Raw genomic sequence first — 22947 nt, forward strand, 5'->3', positions numbered from 1 at the left:
TTTTTTTTTTTTAAATTACTTATTTAAAAAAATTGTATTTCTCATTTCATTCGATGTTGAGAGGAATCCGAACTATTATTTTTCAGTTAAATGAAAGCAGTACCTGGAAGAATAATGCAATGCAGGTAGTGATAAACAGTTATGAACAAGATCTGTTCCTGTGTATTTATGAATTTGTGTGTAAGTTGACCAGGTGCATATGGTTCTCATTTAGGCTCATTTCAGTGCAGGAAAAGACTTGAAGTCTTTTCAATGATTTAAAAGCTGCATGTGCAGCAAGTGAAGGTGATTGTTATGAAGAATTTGTTATAAGTAGAGGTTGGTTCAATCGTTCCAAACCAAAAAAAACCAAACCGACTGCTGTTGAGTTGATTCGGACTCATAGTGACCCCCATTGCGTTTCTGAGGCAGTAAATCTTTACGGAAGTAGATTGCCCAGTCTTGCTTCCGTGGAGTGGTTAGTGGGTTTGAGCTACCAATCTTCTGGTTAGCAGTCAGATGCCTTAGGCACTGTGCTACCAGAGCTCCTTCAATCGTTACAAAGTGAGGGCAAATGTACATGTTAAAGGGCAAGTAGAAATTGTCCTTCCACTGTTCAACCTGGGCACTGCCTGTACTTTGCATGTTTTTAGAGACTAGGTATAAACACCTGCTGAAAAATGAACAGTAGAAAAAAATAACACTTATCAATGTTTGTTCTCTTCTGGACCGTGATTTTTCTTATTTATTTTGGTGATTCCAGATAGAGTTGAATTCCTCATGGTTCTGGACTTATTTCTTTAAGTCAAACACTTTCAGTCTAAGTGTGTTCAATTTCTCTAACTTCATTGACAAGAATAACAAATTTAAGAAAAAGCACAATACAGGGCAAGAAATACTACCACAGGACAAGGAGTTTAGATTTCACAGCAAATAAAGTCATATTTGATATTATAGACACATGTTCCTATTTTCATGTAAGTCACTTAACACCAAAATTACACTTTAACTTTTCCCAATTACACAATACAATGGGCCTGTCAAGATTTTTCAGGAAATAGCCATCAGTATCCATTGTGCTTGCAGCAGCCAAGACTAAGCTGGCTGAGTACCAGAAATCAACACTTTAAGTAGAATGGCATCATTAAATTACACCAACTTTTATGAACTATTACAAGGTGCATTGAAACAAACGTCATTTACTCACTTACAAAATCCTACTTCAGTCTTGTGCTGATGCTCCAAACAATAGCTATGTATATAGCCTCAAGGCAGTTTTTTGAACATCATACTACATCATTGCCAACTGATTCTCTGCAGTGATTTCTAAAGGGAAAGAAATACAATGCTACTATGTGGTACCTGCTCCACCCCAGCTCACAGCTACTACCTTGTACTTTTAGGCCAACTTTTTTTCTCAGTTGCCTAACTGAGGACATGTCCTTGGTCTCAGTCTCAATATGGAGGATGGTGCAAGTGGTTTGCAATTGGCTGCTAACCTGAAGGTTGACAATTCGAACCCACTCAGTGACCGTGGAAGAGAGGACTGGGAAACTGTTTCCATAAAGATTTCAGCCAAGAAAACTCAACGGAGCAGTTCTACTCTGTAATACACGCGGTTGCCATGAATTGGAATCAACTTCAGGGCAAAACACCACCACCACCACTTGTGTAATAAAACAATCTTGAAATGCCACCTTTTTCCAGTTGACAGAATTATGGATGCAATTTAAAATCTGATTGTATTAATCCGAAAAATTTAATGAGTAAGGATAACTCAAGAAAGTTTTCCTGTCATTACCATATGGAAACTACTAGGGAACTATTTCTTCTAATTTTGCTTTTATGGCATGAGTTCATCACATTAATAAGATGAACATTCAAAATATGTATTAGACGTTTTCTACTAATTAGCTACAAAAGCTGTGTCAGAGCCAATCATATATATGCGTATGTATCTAACAGATACTGGTTAAAATAAATAAGTGCTCTAATTAGAAAAATGAAAATCAAATAAGAGAAATAGATAAAGTAACATTTTGAGATTAACTTTTAGCACTTTGTGTTGTTAATTTAGCCCTCAATTAAAATTAACTCTTGGATTGTGATGTCAGATATATCAGTAATTAGCTTTGCCTCACATAAAATACCAATATCTTTAAAAGTTTTACCAGGCTTAATGATGTAATTCATGCAGAGAAGGCAAAAAAATATGCACACTGCACATTTGCAATTACTTTCTTCTAGAATTTACAATTTCCTCAAGTATTTCATGTGAAACAGGTTACACTTTCTTGTTGACTATCCTTGAAAAATATTAAAAACAGCATGCACACTTCTAATCTTTCAAAACAGTTAAATTAAATCCCAATGTCAGACATGTTAGGTTTATACTTCTGGTCTGTAAAGCAAAAATTTACCTAAAATTTATTGTTGCTTTTTTGGTTAATTCCACATAATGCAGATTGTTATAACTGAATACATAAAATGGATGTCAAAGTTGACTTTTAAAGGGATAGTAAATTTTTTTTTTTAAGATAATTACTTCTCACACATTTAAACTCTGTAGCATTTATCTCAAGATGAAGCTTTTTAGAAGTCCTGAACTTCTGCCCAACTCAAAGATTCAAGTCCAGGTTTTCAAGCAATAAAGTGAAAGTGATGAGATTTATGAAAAACTGTACCATAAGGTTAAAATAGTATTAATAAATATACTTCAATAAAATACCCAATGGTCTAAAGGACACAGCTGTCTTCCTAAAGTTTACTCAGTTTTTTTCCTCCCATATTATTAACTCTTTTAAGGTTTGTACTGGGGCCCTTATAGTTACTTTTAAAGTACGCTCATAACACTCTAACTCATAACTTATTCTTACTACTGGTTCTCAAATCAAGAGCGATATTCCAGTGCATATTTTCTGGCTATCCTGCATAAGCAATATTTGAAGATTTCTGGGGAAGAGTACTGACAATGGGATTTCAAGATGACATAAGTATTTACAATGAGCTTCTGACTCAAGAAATGGTTTTACACTTCAGAGATCATACCTACTTTTCTGGTGATAAGTAAGACATTATGAAATATAATAAAACTTTTAAGTTACAAGGTGCCCAGAAAGAGCATTACTCTAATCACGCACAATGTAGGTGCATAACGTGATGTAGCTATTGCCATGTACTAAGGGATCCCATGCCATGAGGGACTGTTGAGTCAAGGTCATTAATACTAAGCAATGGCAATCACTGGGCAAAACAGCCCTTATGAAGAATCTGAATTCAGAGAACAATGGCCTTGTATTTCTTGATAAACTTTTTTTTTCTAATCCAAGGGTATTCCACCATTACCTTCTAATCAATGATGATTATGCTCATGGACATGACCTCTTCATAGGAGACGGTAGGCTGGTGGAAAAATACCAGCAACCAACCAGTTTATCCCAACACAGCTCTCTTTACCATTTCAGAAATGTAATTACAGAGCAGTCACAAAATCAAGCCACGAAAGCAAGGCTTTCAAAACATGCTAGTAAGTAGGTCTTTGCAATTTTCATCATATTTCCTCCTCTGCATTGCATTTTTTGTCATGACAAATGAAAATAGTAAGATTATTAAATCTGAAAAGTCATAGATGTCATGGCGATATAGAATACTTGCTCATTTCCCCTCCTTTATCGTCTAGAAAAGCCCCATTTCTGTAAACCACACTTCATATGAAAACTTCAACTAGGTTTCTTTTAAAATGAAAAGTGAACAAATTCACCACCTAAGTTATATGTGCTGGCCACATAAGATCTTTGTATAATTTCACAATATTGACCTTAGAAAATACATAGAGATGATTAAATTCAAACCAGATAACTCTTACTAGGAGCTACTTCAGTCACTGATTTTTGTAAAATAAAGAAAATAAAACTCCAAAAGGCATTTGCATTTGCAAGCACTGGACTGTAGAATTCATGTTCTTGAAAATGCAACCGGACCGGAATGAAATGATGGTAATCTTAAGAGGTTCAAAATTCACAAAGTGATTCCTACTCGTATTTTGTTCTTCTATTTTTATCATTTCAAAAATGTCAATACTGCTCACCATAAACCACTGAATATTATTTTCTGTTTATTCCATTTATTTATCCATTGATTCAGATGACTTTGACTGGGAGGAGCTCTATGTACCAGTGGAAAAGTTGAGTCATTAAAAATCCTCAATGTTTTAAACACTTGGTTAGAAAAAAGGTAACAACTCCTTATAATTATCTAGCACATGTGCTTTATGGTATCTTTTCAAAATGAGAATATAAATCATTGTACATAAAATCAAAAGAGTTAATTACATTTTTTCTGGCACTTTTCTAGAAATTAAACAGTAAACATAAAACATTTTATAAATTTATATAACAAAAATAAATGTTTACATTTTATTCTTATATAGATTACCTTAGGGTAGCAGTTAACTTAAGAAATTCCACACTGTTGGTGTAGGCAGCAGAGATCATCTGAAACACACATTTGCGTCCACAGCTCTTCTGAGATGGACGGCATGACTGCCATCCAAATATGTGGTCTGTGTTCCAACATAAAGATTAAGGCTGTTTTGAAGAAGTGAAATCTGGGCTAAAATAAGTACAGAAGTACCACAATACTCACTGAAAATACTGAAAATGCTCTGAAGAGTTTTAAAATACTGAGGGAAAAAACAAACATTTTGACTAGAAAAATAAAATAAAACATCTAAAGCTGACTTCAAGTACTTTGGAGAGAGGCTGCTGACACAGAGTATCAAAGTAGAACAAAGAGCTAGAGACTCAAGTGATGGCCCCAGTCCTATCCACCTGCAGGGTTCAGATTTCCAGGCACCAATGGGGGCAGCTCTTCGAAAAGGATTGGCGAGCTGGGTGGTAACAAGTAACAACAGTTTCTCACCATCTGAAGATGTCTAAATTGAAGGCAAGAGTCAAATCTTGTGAGAAAATTTCCTTGGAATGAACCATGTGAATTGGAAGATTTTGAGGGTAATAAAGACACACATTTTGAAGTTAGTAGTAGATAACAAAAAGAAAGAAAGAGAGAAAATCCTGGATCTTCTGAATGGCACTAGTTAGGCAGGTGGTGTAGCAGTTCTTGATGAGGGGCAGCTCTTCCTTATGTTTTGATGTTCCTCAACAGGAAGAAACCACTGTCAGGTTGGGTGCTTTGCAGAGGGTGAGGAGGGTATGTGATGTGCGTGGGTACGTGTGCTCCCCGAGCAGGCAGGAGTAAATCTGAGTGCACCTCACTTTTTCAAAAACTGGGAAAACAGTCATGGTTTTGCCAATGGTCTCTGTACTAAAGCAGCATATAAAGGATAGGTTTATATCACTCTGATCTTCCAGAAAAGGAATGTCCCCAAACAACTGACATGACATTTGGAGTTCTGTCTTTTGGGTTGCTAGAGTCTAGTGATATCTCTGCACTGCTGCAAGTCCCCAATGCTCTCGTAGTCATTCTCCTTTGGGAAAAGACCATGTGGACCACTGGTCTCCTGGGTGGCCTTTTCTTCCTCTCTGTTTAGAGTCTGTATCGCTTCATAATCCGGCTCTGGCTGCTCGCTGGGTCTCTCTGCTGGTGGAGGTGTGCTGACGTTGTTTTGAGTTTTCTCAAAGTCTTTTACAGTAGCATAGAGATCGTTACAGGAAGATGGGGATCTCTGAGGGGTTCCATCTTGCATGCAAGTATAGGTGGATTCTGGCACTTTAAGCGACTGTCCTGATTTATTTGCTGACTGTCCGGTTTTATTCACTGATGAGTACATGGCTGAAATCTAGAAAACAGAGGGCTAACTGAATAAGCATACTCCAAGCTGTGACTTTCTTTCTCTCCATTTTTAGTGACAAACTAGACTTAGCATGTGTGTATGTCCTCCTTTAAGATTTATTTTTAGTTTCTTGTATTAATCTGGGGTATATTAATTAAATACACAATCAATTATATACATTATCTTCAACTATGTAACTGTATTCTACTTTTTTAAAGATAGTTTTGAGATATAATTCATATGCCATACCATTTACCCACTTAAAATGTACAATTCAATGGTTTTACTATGTTCACAAAGTTGTACAACCATCACCACAATTTTAGAACATATACTTTACCTCAAAAAGAAACCTCATACTCCTGAGCTGTCACTCTCCTACCACTTATTGCCCCCAGTCCTAGGCAATCACTTTCTTCTTTCTGTCTTTATACATTTGGCTATTCTGGATATTTCATATAAAGGGAATCATACACATGTGGTCTCTGTGACCGTTTTTTTTTTTCACTTAACATTATGTTTTCATAGTTCATCCAAGTCGTAGCATGTGCCAGTACTTTATTCCTTTTTATGACTGAAAATATTCCATTGTTCAGATACTCTGGTAGCATAGTGCCTAAGACACTTGACTGCTAACCAGAAGGCTGGAAGTTCAAACTCACCAGCCACTCCTCGGAAGGAAGGTTGGGCAATCCTACTTCTGTAGTGATACTGCCTCAGAAACCCAAGGAGGGTCGCTATGAGTCAGGGCCCACTCAATGGCACATAGCAACAACAACAACAACAACTTATGAGATTCTCTTTCCTTTGGTAAGAGAAGGGTATTTCCCATGCCCACTATACCACTTACTCTCTCTCACTAATACATCCTGTATAACCTCTAATATGAAAATGGATTTAATTTCCTATTGTTAACAACAGATCAAATGCTAGTACTCTTTTTTTAAAAATTATGTTTATTGTTAGAAATCATGACTGGAAATTGGCAATTATCTCCTTCATTACCTATGCTTATTTTTGCAATAGTGAGTAAGTCATCAAAATACCCAGGAAATAAATGAACATGCTTCCTGTCAGACACCTGGCTTCCCACTACCCAGGGACATTCCTGCTTTCACATAGCTCACATACTGTCACAAACTGTGGAAAAAGCTTTCAGCTGGCTTCTGAAGCTTCTTAAGACAAGCTGGCTACACTATTAACTGGTTATTTGCATGACAATGTGTGGCTGAGTGGCCAATGGTGGCTCAGTTTTTAAATTAATTAAATACTGTTTTGTTGTGGTAAAATATACATAACAGAACATTTGCAGATTCAACTTTTTTTTTTTTGCATGTACAATTCAGTGACATTGGTTACATCCATTATGTTGTGCAACCATCACCAATATCTGTTTTGAAATTATTCTACCACAATTAACAGAAATACCCTGGTGGTGGTGCAGTTTATTTTTATTTTTTATTGTGATTTGGGTAAAAGCATATAGAGCAAATTTGTTTTCCATTCAACAGTTAATATACATTTTATTCCATGACATTGATTGCAGTCCCCATAATGTAACAGTTCTCTTCCCACTTCTGCCCTGTGGATTACCTTTACCCTGTGCCATTCTTTCCTATGCATTCCAGCTCAGTTTTTCTAGTCCTTGACAATCCAAGCATTAAAAGTCATAGAAATAATCCTCGGAAAACTTTTGCCAAGTTGATCTGACTGTTCTAATGAATATCAACATTCTCAGCTTAGAGGTTTTAATGTAGAAATGGTGCTCAAGTTAGAACTGTAATATAATTTCTTTGAATTTAGGAAGAATTAAAATAAAAACAACAAAACATTATTTTTCATAGTGACAAGCAAATGTATGGAACTCATTATTCCAAGAGGTAGTCCAAGCCCCAAATGTGGCCAGATTACAAATGGTAAAATCATGGATGATAGTGATGAGGGGGCCCACCTTTGAGGATACATAACAGAGCACAAACACATCTTCACCTAGATTGTAAAAGGAGATGTGCCCCTCATAATTCTGTCTGTCTGTCTCCTCTACTTCCTTCCTCATGGTTCTGCCATTCACGCTTCCCACTCTTTGTAAGTATCTTGTGTCTTCTTGGCCTTCATATTTTATTATTACTATAGGCTTTTTCATTAACCTGCAACTTAATATGATTTATAAGCTTAGACCTGCTGTGCGGAGGATATAATAATATATTTCTGCTTTTTAAAAAAAAGCTTTTCAAGACTTCTGATATTCCTTTTGAATATTTATCTTCTATGATTGTTATTTCTAATTTGTATACAGATTTCTCTTCAAGTTCCCTTGCTATTTAACTTCTCCTTTTTTCTCTTCTTAAAATCTTTCATCTTTATTACTTACTCTGTCAATTGTTATTATGTTCTCATAGAAATTACTCTCTATTTTCTTTTCTTTTCATAATCAATCCTTTCTCCATCATTCAATTGAATTAGAATAATTGTACTTAAAACTCAATTCCCAGTTTTTGTCTGGATTGTCTATTATTACACTATGTGAATATAAAATAAATGATTTCCATATTGATTTTCCTAAATCTCCTTCTTAATCTATGTGAATTATAGTTCTTTATTTTATATTAAAAATTCATTAATATAAATATATCCAATTGTCAAAAGCAACTAACAAATGTTAGATAAGAAGAAACAATTTAAAATTTTACATAGTTTCATTTTATTTTTAAGGATTAGTTTCCAGGTCTCCTATGTATTTTACTTTTTGGTTGCTCATGGGATCAAGATCCCTTAACTGGCTTAACCAAAAACCAAACCTGTTGCCACTGAGTCAATTCTGATTCATGGTGACCCTATGTGTTATAGACTAAAACTGCTCCATAGAGTATTCTCAGCTGTAATCTTTATGGAAGTACATCACTGAGCCATTTTTTCTTGGAGCTGTTGAGTGGGTTTGAACCACTAACTTTTAGGTTTAGTCAAGCACAAACTGTTTATGCTAATCAGTTGGCTTAGTTGGTCCTGATTTATGTTTTTTTTTTTTTTTTTTAAGATAACTCTGATTTATAATGTGGAGGACAGACTGACTAGAAAGACAAAAGGAGCTGCCAAGAGACCTGGTGGGAGGGACTGTTGTGGTCTAGCAGGGGCTGGCTACAGTGGAGACAGAGAGAGGTGGGTGCATGAAAGAAAAAATTTGGAGTAGAATGGAAGCTTGGTGATTGCCTGGGTATGAGGGCAGTGAGGAAAATGGGTGTCAAGGGTTTTGGCTTGTGTAAAAAGGTGGAAGGATAGCAGATCCATGACCTGGGGCAGGGAATGTGGAAGCAGGTAGCAAACATCACCTACAGAAAGCACTTCTGCTACCTGAACTTTCAATGTGGGACTGTCCTCTATCCTCACATTTCAATACTTTACTTGGACACAAGAAGTGATGAATCTGCATTTATACATTATTTTTCACACATACAAAAATTTGCTATGATAGGAACCCAGCTGTATGTGGCTATATGTGGCTAGATAAATTAAGGTGTTCATGTCTCTGTCTGTATCTAGCTTGATATAATAACATATCTATTGGCTGTTAACAATTTTAATGTTTCATTGAGAGTTCACTAGTGAATGTTTACCTCTGGTGCTGGGCAATATGCAATCCTTTCTTGCTGGCTGTATGTCTGACCCTATCTCCAGCCTCGAAATGACTTCCGGAAATTACCTGCTCTTTGAATCCATAAAACTGCACTAAGCTTGTCCCTCTCTCTCTCTCTCTCTCTCCCAGGCTGAATCAAGTTCCCTATGCCCACATGTCCCAATTTCCTGTATTTTCTAACTCATTTTTTACTTTCTTCTAATGTGGTCTTCCTGACTGCTAAGGCTCCCATACTGAAATTACTCTTTTCTCATTCCCATTTTTTCTCTTTCCTTTCTCTTCCCCCGCCCCCCATCCCTCCTTCCTACTCAGTTTCTTTTACTTTGCTGATCTGTTCCCTCTGTCTTCCTCCTGGCTTATTCTCTGCCAGTCACTCTCACTCTGAGCCATTATAAAGCCAATACCCCCAAACTTTGAGAATATTTTCACATTCTCAAACATAAGAGAATATTTTAGCTTTTTCAGACAAAGGGTAAAATTACAGTATATTTATTCAAAGACAGAAGCCCTATTCCTTATTACAGGAGCTTTCTGGTTATTTCAAAGAAACAGAACTTACCTCTTCCTCTGTAAGAGTTGGGTCTTCTTCCCGGGACTTGTATGACAGTGAACTAAATCTCTGTGAGAATAAACAGAAAACCAAAGGAGTCTGAAGTTATTCATTCAACCTTTCTTTTACACATTTTTGATGTGCTTGTTAAACTGTTTTCAAATGATTTTTTTACACATTTGGGATTTAACCACAAAGAAATATGAAGCATTTGAGAAAGAAACACTTGTAAAATCTATCGTATGATTTTTTTATACACCTAGCAGTATTATACTTACAGAAATTTCTTCCAATTTTCTCTTTGAATCTGTAGGTCAAAATAAGCCAAATAATTACATAGGCTACTGTTTTCAATTCTTACTCTTCCCTGAAGGATTGATCATCAATGAAGAATTGATATTAAAAAAAATCTTTCTAAAAATCATTTGCCCAAATTCTGTATTTCTACAGTTCATATTAGTCATTAAGAAGATCCTTACGTCACTGGACATTTTTCAGAGCTAATGGAGAAATCAGCTTACATTCTGTGAAATATTAATGTGAAGGAACATGTTGATTGTTCAGTGTTCCTTGTGGGGTAAGGATATTCTACAAGATAATTTTCAATTTGCTGCGAAGAACCAGTCTCTGAACTGCTGGAAAGGGAACAAGGTGAAGCTGAAATTCGGAAACATATCTAATTTGCTCTGTAAAGGAAATTGGATTCTGAAATCTTCATAGAAGGGGACAAGAGTCACACTTCATGTCAGGATTGAAATACCTTTTAGGGCATCTAGTAACACCCCCTCCCACCCAAAATAAATTTGTTCTGGTGAAATAAGGGTTTATTTAAATCTTCCTAGATGTAAATAAAACAAAACCCCAATATAAACATTTTTAGACTTCCCCCAAAAGGCTCTTCCTTTGGTAAAACATTCTTACATATTTAACTACTCTTCTACCTCCCAGCCGTACCCAGCTCAAGGGATTTTCAAGTCCTATCATTCTTGTTCTAGCTTAGTGGAAATCAAAAATCTGTTTACTGACTCAGAGAGAGAATTTAAAAAATTGGGACACAGAGAAGAATTTGTTGAATTTTTTCTAAGAATTAAAATCATGAAGGGTTCTCTCAGTAAAATAAATTGAATGTGTAAATCTGGTCAACTTATTTGGTAAATATGTTGCACACATTTGGATAAACTAGACCCCAGACAATTTTCTCTTGGTAGTCTAAGGAAAGGAGTGTGCAGGCAAGTCAGAAGGGTTGTTTCCAAAGTCAAATTATGCATAGGATATGAAACAACATAGCATGAGGATGGATGGCTGTCAAATACAGAAAGGAGACCCAAACACCTTGAGATAAATGGTAAGAGGATGGCTCTTGATGATGTTTGGAAAGCCTATTGATTTGAAAGGCTAAGCCTGAGAAAATTCTGGATTTGTTGCAAGCAGTGGCTTCAGACCAAAGGAAAGTCCTAATGTCAGAACATACTGTGTTCTGAGCTCCACATTTTGGGGTGACCCAGTTGATTGCACATGAAGTTGAAACTCATAAACACTACTTAAATATGAACAGAATTGTACCTAAGGTAAACACAGTGATTTGAGATAAAACTGTAAAGTTAATATTGAACTACAGACCCCAGAATATTATGAGAAGTTTTTTTTTTTTTCACTTACCAAATAAAATAAAATGCTTAAATAATTCATGAATTACACAAATATCTAGATGGACAAAGATGAAGACAACATGTTTTTTTTTGTGATGTCACAAATGGAACAGATGGCATACTGGCAGTGAAAGTTAGCATTAAAGTCCTAAATTGGTTTTCTTTTGATTGTACAATTCACTCCAGCCTACTTACTAAAGACTACTGATATAGCCCGAATTATTAAATGTATCCATTTACTTGTTATTGTTGTTATGTGCCATTGAGTTGGACCTGACTCATAGAGACCCCTCCTTGGGTTTCCCAGGCAGTATCACTACAGAAGTAGATTGCCCCATCTTCCTTCTGAGGTGTAGCTGGTGGGTTTGAACTGCCAGCCTTCTGGTTAGCAGTCAAGTGCCTTAGGCACTACACTACCAGAGCTCCCATCCAATTACTTACTACTTTTGAAAGGATACCACAGTTCTATCTTTTGAGGCTAGCCCTGGACATATGTTGGGGAAGTCTATGCAGGTAAGCTCCGGCAAGATCTGCTGTTGCTTCAGCTGAGGTCCACTTTCCCTCTGAATAGAAGTTAAAATTAAAAGTGGCCCTGCTGGTATCATTATTTAATTAATTCTTCAAAGTGTTAATCATATCAGTCAAGTGCCTGTCAACATAAATAGAGTTCTTTCTTAGAGTGGTTTGAATGGCAAATTAGGTTTAAGGGAATACTTTTCTTTGCAAGAATATCTAGGAAAGATTTTTTTAAAAAACAATTTGTATTGCAAAATGCACTTAGATAATATCCTTGAGCTCTCAAGAAATGCCAGATGCTTTACATCAGGTCCAATACGAACAAGTAAGTTTATTAAGGTTTTGGATGAATATACATATATATATATATATAAATTAAACATGCCCTAGAAGGAAGGTTGGGCAATCCTACTTCCATAGTGATACTGCCTCGGAAACCCAAGGAGGGGTCGCTATGAGTCGGGTCTGACTCTACAGCACATAAAAACAACAACAACAAGGCACTATTAACACATTCTGAGGAAAACTAAAAAATTCCAAGGAAAAGCTAAAAAAGTATGCAAATTGTGCAAAATATGAGATATGTAAACTTGGCATATGCCAAACAATTAATTTTGGATATGTGAAAAATTTTAATATATCTACAAATTTAAAATAGTGTTTATACCTTATATAAAAGGCCATAGTTTACATTTTTTTACTTCAGTATATATCTGTAGTCGCTTACCTATTTTGGCTTCACTTTACTGCACTAACGAAAGCTTGGCTCTCTCCTGAGAGCACTGCTTCTCCAATACTCCTCTCCAAGTGGTTGGTTTTCCCCTCGGATCCTTGCACCAGTGGCCAGACATGGCCTCAGTCATTCCTAGTCCATCTTTCCTCCCTTCTCCCCTATTACCCCTCGGTGTGCCACTGACCTGTATCACCTATTACCCTTCATCCCTGGCTGGTTCTCCCTCCTCTCCATTTCTCAATGACTTTGGCTCCTCATTCATTGATTCTCTAACTCACTTCCCGTTTTAATTCTTGGTGATTTCAACAAATGTGTATCCTTCCAAACCGAGAGTAAAAGGAGGTGATGGAGTGAGTTATGCACATTCTTTCTCTTACTACATTATCTGATCTTTCAACATATCTCTCATCACTTTCATGGCTCTGCCCTGATTCAATCCACCATCATCTTGTCTGGTTTACTGGAATTGCCACCCAATTGGTCTGCTTGCTTCTGACCTCGTCCTACCACAGTACTACTGTCTAGTACCTACACTATAGTGCGAGTGACTAGACTAGAAACATGGGCTGGCTTAGGGCATTCTTCTGCTCAGACTCTCTAATGATCCCATTTTATTCAAATGATAAGACAAGCCCATAATGGCTCGAGCCCCTGGTTGCTTGTTTCCTTGCTACTCTTATCCTTGTCTTTTCCTCTCTGGCCATACCAGTCCCCTTCCTCTTTCTTGGACAGGCCAGACATCCTCTAGCTTTAGGGCCTTCACGCTGGCCATTCCCTATGCGTCCTTTACTCTTCCTCAAGAATGTGCATATCTTACTCCATCACCTCCTTTTACTCTTGGCTCAAATGTTACCTTCATAGTCAGGCACACCCCGACACCCCCCCCCATTCAAGCTTGTGTTCCCACTGTTCTTTCCCAATATCCCTTATTTTGTTCTATTTTTCCTATAAAATTTAAAACCTTGAAAAATACCATATAATTTATTTCTGTATCATGTTTATATTGATCTTTCTCTACTGAAGTGTAGGCTCCACAAATGCAGGGATTTTTATTAATTTATGTTTTGTTCACTAGTTCCTAGAACCTAAAAGACTGCATGGCACATAGTAGGTGCTCATTAAAATCTTCTTATTGAAAGAATGAATGAACATTAAAACATTTCCAATTCTTTGAATGACTTAAAATTAGGTTTGTTTATGTGGAGATGATGGATTTTTCATTTTACTATGCTGTAGAAAGTTAAACTTGTTCCTATATTGTTTCCAGTTTCTCATGAAAAATTTGGAGAACTGCTTACTAGAAGTGATTAACCAATTGCCTCTGTTATCTTTCAACTGATTTTAAGTAAAAGCTTTGACTGCTTTAGGCAGCATAAAGTCTAAATCTGTTTTGTTATCTTTGGTTATGGGAAGGGCAGAAAATTAGACTGTAGCTTTGCATTCTATGAATGGGCTCATAAACACTTTTATTTGAAATTAGTTTACATTTATCATAAAAAGACAGGGCTCTCAACAGTGGATTTCATGTATAATATGAACAGTTGAACTATATTCTCCGAACATTGCAAAGAACAACAATTAAAAGAGTGACTTCCTTGGTACAACCTATGCAACCATAACTGAGGGTCACCTTTTGTTTATGAACTTCAGAAGTTTTCTAATGCCACTGATAACCACTGCTTTCTTCTCCTATCAAAACTAGAGTAGAAGAGAATTTTGATGTTTTTTGTGTAGAGAAGAGAAATTACATACTAGTGTTCTGACAGACTGTTGTTGTTGTTGTTATGTGCCGTCGAGTCAGACCTGACTCATAGTGACCCCTCCTTGGGTTTCCGAGGAAGTATCACTATGGAAGTAGATTGCTCCACCTTCCTTTTGAGGAGTGGCTGGTGGGTTTGAACCGCCAGTCTTCTGGTTAGCAGTCAAGTGCCTTAGGCACTTGGACGTTTTGAGAATTGGAGATGTGAAGTTCAAGTTACTGTAGCTCACATATCAAGTTGTCAGACACACAGAGAGAAGGCTTATGTATGCTTAACACATGCTAGAGCTTTGTTGAATGTCTAAATTTAGTAGGTATAGGTTATTGTTTACAAAGTGACGAAAAGTAAAACTACTTACTTGATTTATATAAAAGCATATACAATAGGGAGTTTCTGGTGGTGTAAATGGTTAACACACATGGCTATGAACCTAAAGGTAGGAGGTACAAGTCCACCCTTAGGTGCCTCCAAAGAAAGGCCTGGTGATCTCTTGCTGAAAAATCAGCCATTGAAATGCTATGGAGCACAGTTCTACTCTGATACACATGGGGGTACCATGAGATCAATTCACAGGCAACTGGTCTATATATAATAACATATAACCAGTGGAACCTGTGTATTGGTTCACTCTTGACATGCTTCATGCTTTTATTTCTGGGATAAAGGTCACCACACTTGAGGAAGCAAGACACAAACCAAACTCACTGTCATAGAGTTGATTCCACCTGAAAGCAACCTTATAAGGCAGAGCAGAACTGCCCCATAGGGTTTCCAAAGCTGTAAATGTTTATGGAATGCCTCATCTTTCCACATGGAGCAGCTGGTGGGTTCTAACCACTGACCTTTTGGTTAGCAACCCAACGCTTTTAACCACTGTACCACCAGAGCTTCTTTGGCAAGACACAGAAAAGGCTAAAGGTGTGGCAAAGAATACAGTGTCTCTACTTAATTCTTGGTCTTTGAAATGCAAAAAATACCTTTCCTTATTTAGACTTGATGTAAAAATTGAAAAATAATCCAAGTAAGGTGCTGAGAGAGAAATATTTTAGAAACATGAGTTTTCACTATTTTATTACTTGAGAGGAGAAAGAGTCAAACCCAGCTTATATTAAAACAGCTTTCATCATTCAACAAATTGGGAAGTGTTTGGATATATTTCCCAGAACAATTTGCAAATAAAAGCCCCAAGAGGAACTAGATTTCTATTCATGGCAGAACACACAAAAGAGAAAAGCCAGGGCCCACCTTGTTGGTTTCTGTGGTTCCCTCGGTGGCACCTTCTTCTTCTGCCAGTCTTTCTTCCTGCTCCTGAAGGTTTTCATTCTCATCTAGAAGTTTAACAGGGACAGGAGGAGGGGCCTCCTCTTCTGCATCAAGTGAACTTCCAAGAACAATCTCTGCATTAACACTCTGTCGGCACTTTTTGTTTCTGTCCACTGAGGCATATTCAGCAAAGTCTGCTTTGCCCTGGGTCTGGGGCTCTGGAAGCTCCTTCAAGGTGGAAGTAGACTTGGACTTGCCATTGTGGCCTTTATCTGGGTGTGTAGTTGCCTCCTTAATTTCTTTCACTGTTTCATACAAGCAGTCCTCTACCATATTTTCTTGGGAGGAACTATCCTTGAGCACTTCATATGGGCCTTCCATTCCCAGACCCTGGTCCCCATCCACATTTCTTGTATTGAGCATCGTGTCCACTGTGCTGTTAGGAGGAATTCTGGGCAACTCCCGACTCTGATGACATTTTGAAGGCCTCCCTGTGCTGTCCTGAGAGTCCAGCAGATCAGAAGCTGAGGTCTGTACTTCCTCATAATGCTGCATACATGTCATAGTACTGTCTTCTGAAAGAACTAAACCAGCAGAAATATTAAAAGTAGAGAAGACCACTCCTTAAATAATCATTGCAGCGAATCAAATCATGTAAAGTTAGATTAAATAAAGAGGTTTAATTTTTATTAGACTCTAGGCTGCAACTCATAGATGCATGACTAACTGACAGTTGATAGTCTTATTTCAATCACTTTTTAAGCCAAAGCTGTCTATTATATCTTTCCAATACAATATTTAATAAGCTACCTTGGCTATAAATTGAGTCCACAGTTACTTCCATTACTTATTGCTTTACCCGAGGAGACCTCTTCTGGGCAGAGTGTCCAATATGGCCAGAGGATGAAAATGATATTTGATGGGGCTAAACGGTATGAGGCTAGGCACCCAAAAAGGCAGCCTATGTGGTGGTCACTCTCCCTGACTCTACTGACCACTGTCTGTTTAGGGGGAATAATTGTCACATAGCCCCTTTCAAAGATCACTTTCATTTGGCAGACATACTGGAAACAATTGGGCAAACATGTACCCTTAAACCAGTATTACAAAGGGACCCAGTATCCTATGTTCCCCTTTAAGGGTCTTTCTCATTGCACCCTTCTCCCCCCAATATTTCTATCTCAAATTAGAAATCCCTAATGTGAAATCCATGGATTGCCACAGGAATGTAATTGTGTGAAGCAATTCTGTTATCCCTTTATCAAATATTTTTGAGTGTCTACTATATGCCAGGGATTGTTCCAGGTGTTGAAGAGGCAACATTAAACAAACAAACAAAAAAGAGTCCTTCCTGCCCTTATGGTGTTTACATCATGGAAAGTAAGTTACTAAATGACTTTGTCTCATTTTAGGGGGACTAGAAATAGTGTCTCTAAGGGGGACTTGGAAAAATGATAATGGATCACTTCACTGTTCTGAATTTACAAGCACCAGCAGCACTGTATTCTAAGTACAGAATCCTTATGGAGGCAGGTGAACTTTGCCCCTGGATCTACTCCTCTGTGTCACGGTAGATGGGGAAGGGCAATGGAGTCCAAAGAATTAGTTGTCAATACTGATTGCCCCAGTTTCCTCGTCAACAAATTGGAGTAAGTTACGACCTCCTGCCTTCAGTGAAAGTGTTTTGTAACCTGTACTGTGCAAAGCAATGTAGTTATGACATTTGTGAGTGAGAGCCTACTGTGTATTAAACAGGCAGAGTAGTTCACAGCATGACCTCAGGGCTCAGATTGCCTGGTTCAAACATCTCAGGAAATGTAATTAACCACTTTGTGGTAGGAAGAAAAATAGACACCCCAAATATGCCCATCTCCTACCTGCTCCTACATGGCAAGGGAACACTACAGTTAAAGATAGAACTTAAGGTTGATAATCAGCTGTGTGGTAGTTAAATTTGTATGTCAACTTGGCTGGGCTTGGTTGAGTGGCTGGGCAGCTGGTGGCAGTTATTCTCCATGATGAGACTGGCAATCAACTCCATGGTGGGATCTACCACAAGCAGCTAAGTAGCTGCCTTTGGGATATGGTCTGCTTCCTGTATATGAGGAGAAGCCTTGGGGATAGTCTCTAGCTTATGGCACCTTGAATCCTGCATGTAGCTGTGTTGTTGTTCAGCAGCCTGCCATGCTCTCCTGACTTTGGGACTTACACTGGACTTGAATAATGGCCTGCCGTGTGATTTGGTAATAGCGGGACTGTGCCTTTCTACTTGTCAACCTTGGGCTTGGCAGCCTCAGCAGCCAGCAGCTGTCTGAGTGAAGAAAAGCCTCTAGCTTCTGTGGGCTGGGATCAGGAGGCAGAGCTGGACTCCAGAGTTGAGGTGCTTTCACCCAGCCCCTAGAGCCTGGCACTTTGAACTTGGACTTAAAGCCTTCAAACTGTAAGAGAATAAACTCCTGTTTGTTCAAGCCATCTCATTTGTGGTATATTCCTATCAGAGCGGCACTAGGTAACCAGAACAAGCTGACCTTGAGATGGGGAGTTTATGTTGGATTTTCCTGGTGGGTCCAATGTAATCATAAGGATTCTAATGTATTTATCAGAGGAGGAGGCACCAGAGTTAGTCAGAGAGGGCTTTGAAGATGCTACCCTGCTAGCTTTGAAGACAGAGGAAGGACCCACCAGCCAAGGAATGTAGGTACCATCTAGAAGCTAGAGAAAGCAAGAAAACAAATTCTACCTTAGAGTCTCTAGAAAGAACACAACCTTGCTGACACCCAGATTTTAGACCAGTGAGACTCATTTTGGACTTCTGACTTCCAGAACAACAGGCTGATAGATTTGTGTTATTTTAAGCCACTAAATTTGTAGAAACTTCTTACAGCAGAAAAAACAAACAAACAAACAAACAAAAAACTCTTCTCTCTGTTTCTATTTCCTCTCCAATAAATTCTAGATAGAATAACTTACAAGGTTGTCAATGGAATAAATGAGTTAGGATGTGTACACTACTTGGAATAATGCTGGTACATGAAAGCCCATCAATAAGTGTTAGTTATTAGTATTACTTACAAGTAGTTGCTATTATTCATCCAAGTGAGATTATTTTTGCTAAAACTGGTAGTAATGATAAAAGTGAACAAGATCTCATTTCCCAGTTTTTGAGCTCCATTTTTCTGAAACCCACTAACTCTCTTAGGCAACGAGGCTTGTGTGAAAAGCTGGCATTGTTGCAGAACTTACTGTCACCATTGAGGAGTGCTCCATTCTGGTCACTGCTGGCAGGAGCATCAGTTGCCAGGCTAGTGATGGAACGGCTGAACATCTCCTTGTCTGATGTCTGCAAAAACAAACATAACATTGTTATGAATCTAGGTGGCATGGCAGAGAAGAATATCAGTGAAGACTATCTCTAAATATTAAAACAACAACAACAAAATAAAAATCTACTCAAGCCATAAAAGGCGTATGTAGAACACTTAAAATCTGGTTAGATTAAAGAGAAAAGTCCTCGAACTGTGCTGTCTGGTACACTAACAACTAGACACGCGGTTATTTAAATTAAAGTGGGAATGAAATAAAGTTGAAGACTGAGTTCCTCAGCTGTACTAGTCATATTTCAAGTGATCAGTGGCCACATGGGGTGAGTGGTTACTGTACTGGACAGAGAAGGTACAGGACATACCAAGCACTGAACAAAGTGCTTCTAGACCTCCTGCCCTAGAATCTTAGAGCCACTGGGAATCTTCCAGTGCCATGTGCAGAGGTTCCCAACTGGAGGTCTATACATGGCTACATGTAGGTCATGAGATATCAATCTCCTTAGTTCAAGGAGGGAACCAGAACCCCAAGGGCAGGTCCAGCAGACAGCAGCCTCATCCTTGTACCACAGGTACTGTAAAACGATATTTTTTAAAAAGGTGTACTATGACTTGAAGAACACTAAAACATCTCACTCTTTGTCATCTGAAGGGAATGGCCTTAATCTGGTCAAAGACAGATATTCCATTGGTTCCTGACTCTATTCTAAGTCTCTGCCTTCCAACCACTCAGGAAAGGATCAAATCCAGAGATGCTGGATAACATGGGAGGAAAAACATGGAACAAAATCCAAAAACTCAATAATGACCAGAATTACTGGTCAGATCGAGTCTGATGAGACCCCCCAGTACTATGGCCCTGGGACATATTCTGTGCCTGGAATAAAACTCACTTCCAGGGGCTGGCTCTCAGCCCAATAGTACACAAGATGTATACACAGACCACTCAACCTAGGCTGGCACACCCACATACTCTATGGAAATGCATCCCTTGGAGAGATGGACCACGGGGCAGCAGAGGGGCAACATTCGCACACGAGGAAATGCAGGACACACAGGAGTGCATAACTATGAGGGACACGGGGGTGGGGGTTGGGGGGGTGGCATTACTGGGTGGGGAGGGGAGGAGACTGGGTTGGGGTTTGGGATGGTAAATGAGGAGTGAAACGACTGTACATGTAATATTGAATGTAAAACAAACTCTGCTCTATAAACTTGCAGCTAAAGCACAATAAAAAAAAATAAGTCTCTGGCTTCAAGGTGCACAAAACAACTATATGCCAAAAAGCAGCTTACCAATCTTTTTATTCTTACAAACAAATTCAGGACATTTGGAGTGGACAAGATCTTGAAAGTTTATTTTCTCAGCTAGAACGTGTACGTATTAATTATAATCTAGATGAGTAATCAAAAAAACAAGTTGTCGGTTCACATATTTCTTTAAATTCCTTTCATACCAAAGGTAGACAATGTATAAATCACAACCAGGCTGCCAGCACTGAACACTGAATTAGGTTCCTTATAAAATCACGCAGTGTGTTTTCTGCTCCAAAGGTGCCATTATGAAGGGTCACAAAAGGCGAGAGCCTGACTCACTGCTAATATAATCAACTCCCTGATACTTCAAATAGAATGCATGACCTTCATGGCGCAGGAGGGACCACACAGGAGACTCCACATGGAAAGTTCTGATATAAGTGGTGGAGGAGGAGCCCAGGCTAGATGGCGTCACAAATTCTGACTTCTGGTCGGGAGTCAAACTCTAAATAATAATAGGTAGCAAATAGCTCGTGCTGTGTCACAATCCGGAAGTTTATTGGAAGTCAATTTGTTTCAGTTCAAAGCAGCCCATACTTGACGAGCACCTATGATGTGAGTCATCGTGTTAGGTTGTCAGAAACTTGAGATGCGTGGTAATCTCACAGAAATAACATTAAAAGTGGGAAGAAGGGGGACATGAAGGAGGGATGAGCCCATAACAGCACAATTAACCCAACACAGTGAAGTCACTGATCATAATTTAGGTCCTAACCACCATTTCTAGTCTGGAGTTCCAAACTGAGAAGCCAAGAGCAAGATCCCTCTTACCAGAGCTCCAGGCCTTATAGGTTAGGACTTCATGGTAGCTCCTACGGAGTAGGGGGATTTGTCAGAGCTGGTACCAGGGGCGGGGAGGAGAAGGTGACAGAGGTTTCTCTGGCCCAAGATGGGGACTCTGAAAACTGTACGAGATGTAGGAGCTTAGAGAGCAGTGCTTAAGGGAACTGTGCAGATAAGGGGTGTATGTGTATGTGTGTGCACATGCCCACTGCATACATATTCACATATGCACACTCATAAAAGAAAGCCTATGAGGAGTGGTAGTATTGTGAGAAAGAAAACAAGGAGAGGGAGGTTTCCCCTCTATAGCCAGTGTTCCTATCTCACCCAGGGATGCCACTTATCTTTAGCAAAAGAGCAAGAGCCAAAGATCTAGAGATTCTCAAACTTGCATCACCTGGGCATCAGAATTACCTGGGCATCTTGTTAAAACAGGGTTTGCTGGGTGTAGGAGATTCCACATTTCTAACAAGCTCCCACATAATGCTACTGTTGGGAGTCTCAGGACCACACTTGAGAACCTGCTCTAGAAGGAAGTGGGGAGATGGAGGGTGGGAAGCCCTTCCCTCGGCACCCACCTCATCTGACAACTGGCTGCGAACAGAGGGGTGAGAAGGAGGAAGGAGCCTGGGATCTGCATGCGGGAGAAGCAGTGGTGGAGGATCCGCACACAGCATCTCAGTACCCTGTTCTCCCGCCCCATGTCTCTCACTTCTCCTCTTGATGCCACCATTGGTGTAACAGAAGCACTATGAACAGGTGAGAAGTGGGGCCTGGGACAATCAGAGACTGAAATGGAGGGTGGGAGAAGGCAGAGTAGGGGCGGGCAGGCAAGGTGTGTGTGTTCATGTGCATCCACGCGTGTGCGCACAAAGGAAGGGAAGGAGAAGCCCAGGGGCTCTGGGGAGGAAAGGGAAGTCCTGACTACTTTCTGTCTGCTTGGACTAAAAGAGTCCTGTGCTTCTCGGGTCAGGGCAGCCTGGATGGAGCCACTCCGTGGTAAGCTCTGAGCATTTCTCTTGGCCACATATTTTACACCAGACCACATTTTATCTATTTGACTCATCCACACTTCCTTTTTGTACCTTCTTCTCCCAACCAGTTTTTGCCCAATCTTGAAAAGTGATATGGGAACAGGAAACACCTTCTCTGTTACAGCCCTGCCCAGGGCTCAGGCAGGACTCTGCTCAACCCACCCCTGTGAACATGACCGTGTGGACATCCCAAAGCAAGCTTCTGGAATTGCTCAGCCACTTCTGCTGATGCCCTGAATCTAAGAACCAGGCGGGATAGGGCTCTCGCAGGCTTCTTTCTCCTCAGCAGAGTGGATTCCCAAGGCCCACAAGGTTCTGAGGGCCAGGGAAAATCCAGCAAGGCCAGGCCAATCCTTGGGTGTTTTGGACCCACCTCTGGTTGGCTTAATGACTGGCTGGTGCTGGATAGGAACAGAGGCAAAAGAGAAACTTCCCTTTAAGAATCACTCTGGCAGGAGCACAAATGTACCAAGCATTATCAATTTTAGGAACTTTCCCAAGAAACCTGGTGAATTATATAGGCCTGAACTCTGGTGGTGTGGTGCCTAAGGCATTTGCCTGCTAACCAGTAGGTTGGTAGTTCAAACTCACCAGCTGCTCTGTGGAAGAAAGATGGGCAAT

General features: G+C 39.2%; 1 protein-coding gene across 1 annotated transcript in view; it reads right to left on the reverse strand.

The window, feature by feature from the left end:
- Positions 1-5404: 5404 nt before the first annotated feature.
- The window catches only part of PAG1 (phosphoprotein membrane anchor with glycosphingolipid microdomains 1), a 21414-nt gene continuing 3871 nt past the window's right edge, over positions 5405-22947 (reverse strand). The window contains exons 3-6 of the mRNA XM_007944654.2: positions 19116-19212; positions 15855-16456; positions 9961-10020; positions 5405-5776 (exon numbers count right to left, since the gene is read on the reverse strand). Of these exons, the coding sequence (XP_007942845.1) occupies positions 5405-5776; positions 9961-10020; positions 15855-16456; positions 19116-19212 (1131 nt within the window). The remainder of the gene's footprint in view (positions 5777-9960; positions 10021-15854; positions 16457-19115; positions 19213-22947) is intronic.

This window comes from Orycteropus afer, unplaced genomic scaffold (assembly GCF_000298275.1).
Source record: "Orycteropus afer afer isolate SDZICR_OR568_19922 unplaced genomic scaffold, OryAfe1.0 scaffold00129, whole genome shotgun sequence".
Taxonomy (NCBI): domain Eukaryota; kingdom Metazoa; phylum Chordata; class Mammalia; order Tubulidentata; family Orycteropodidae; genus Orycteropus; species Orycteropus afer.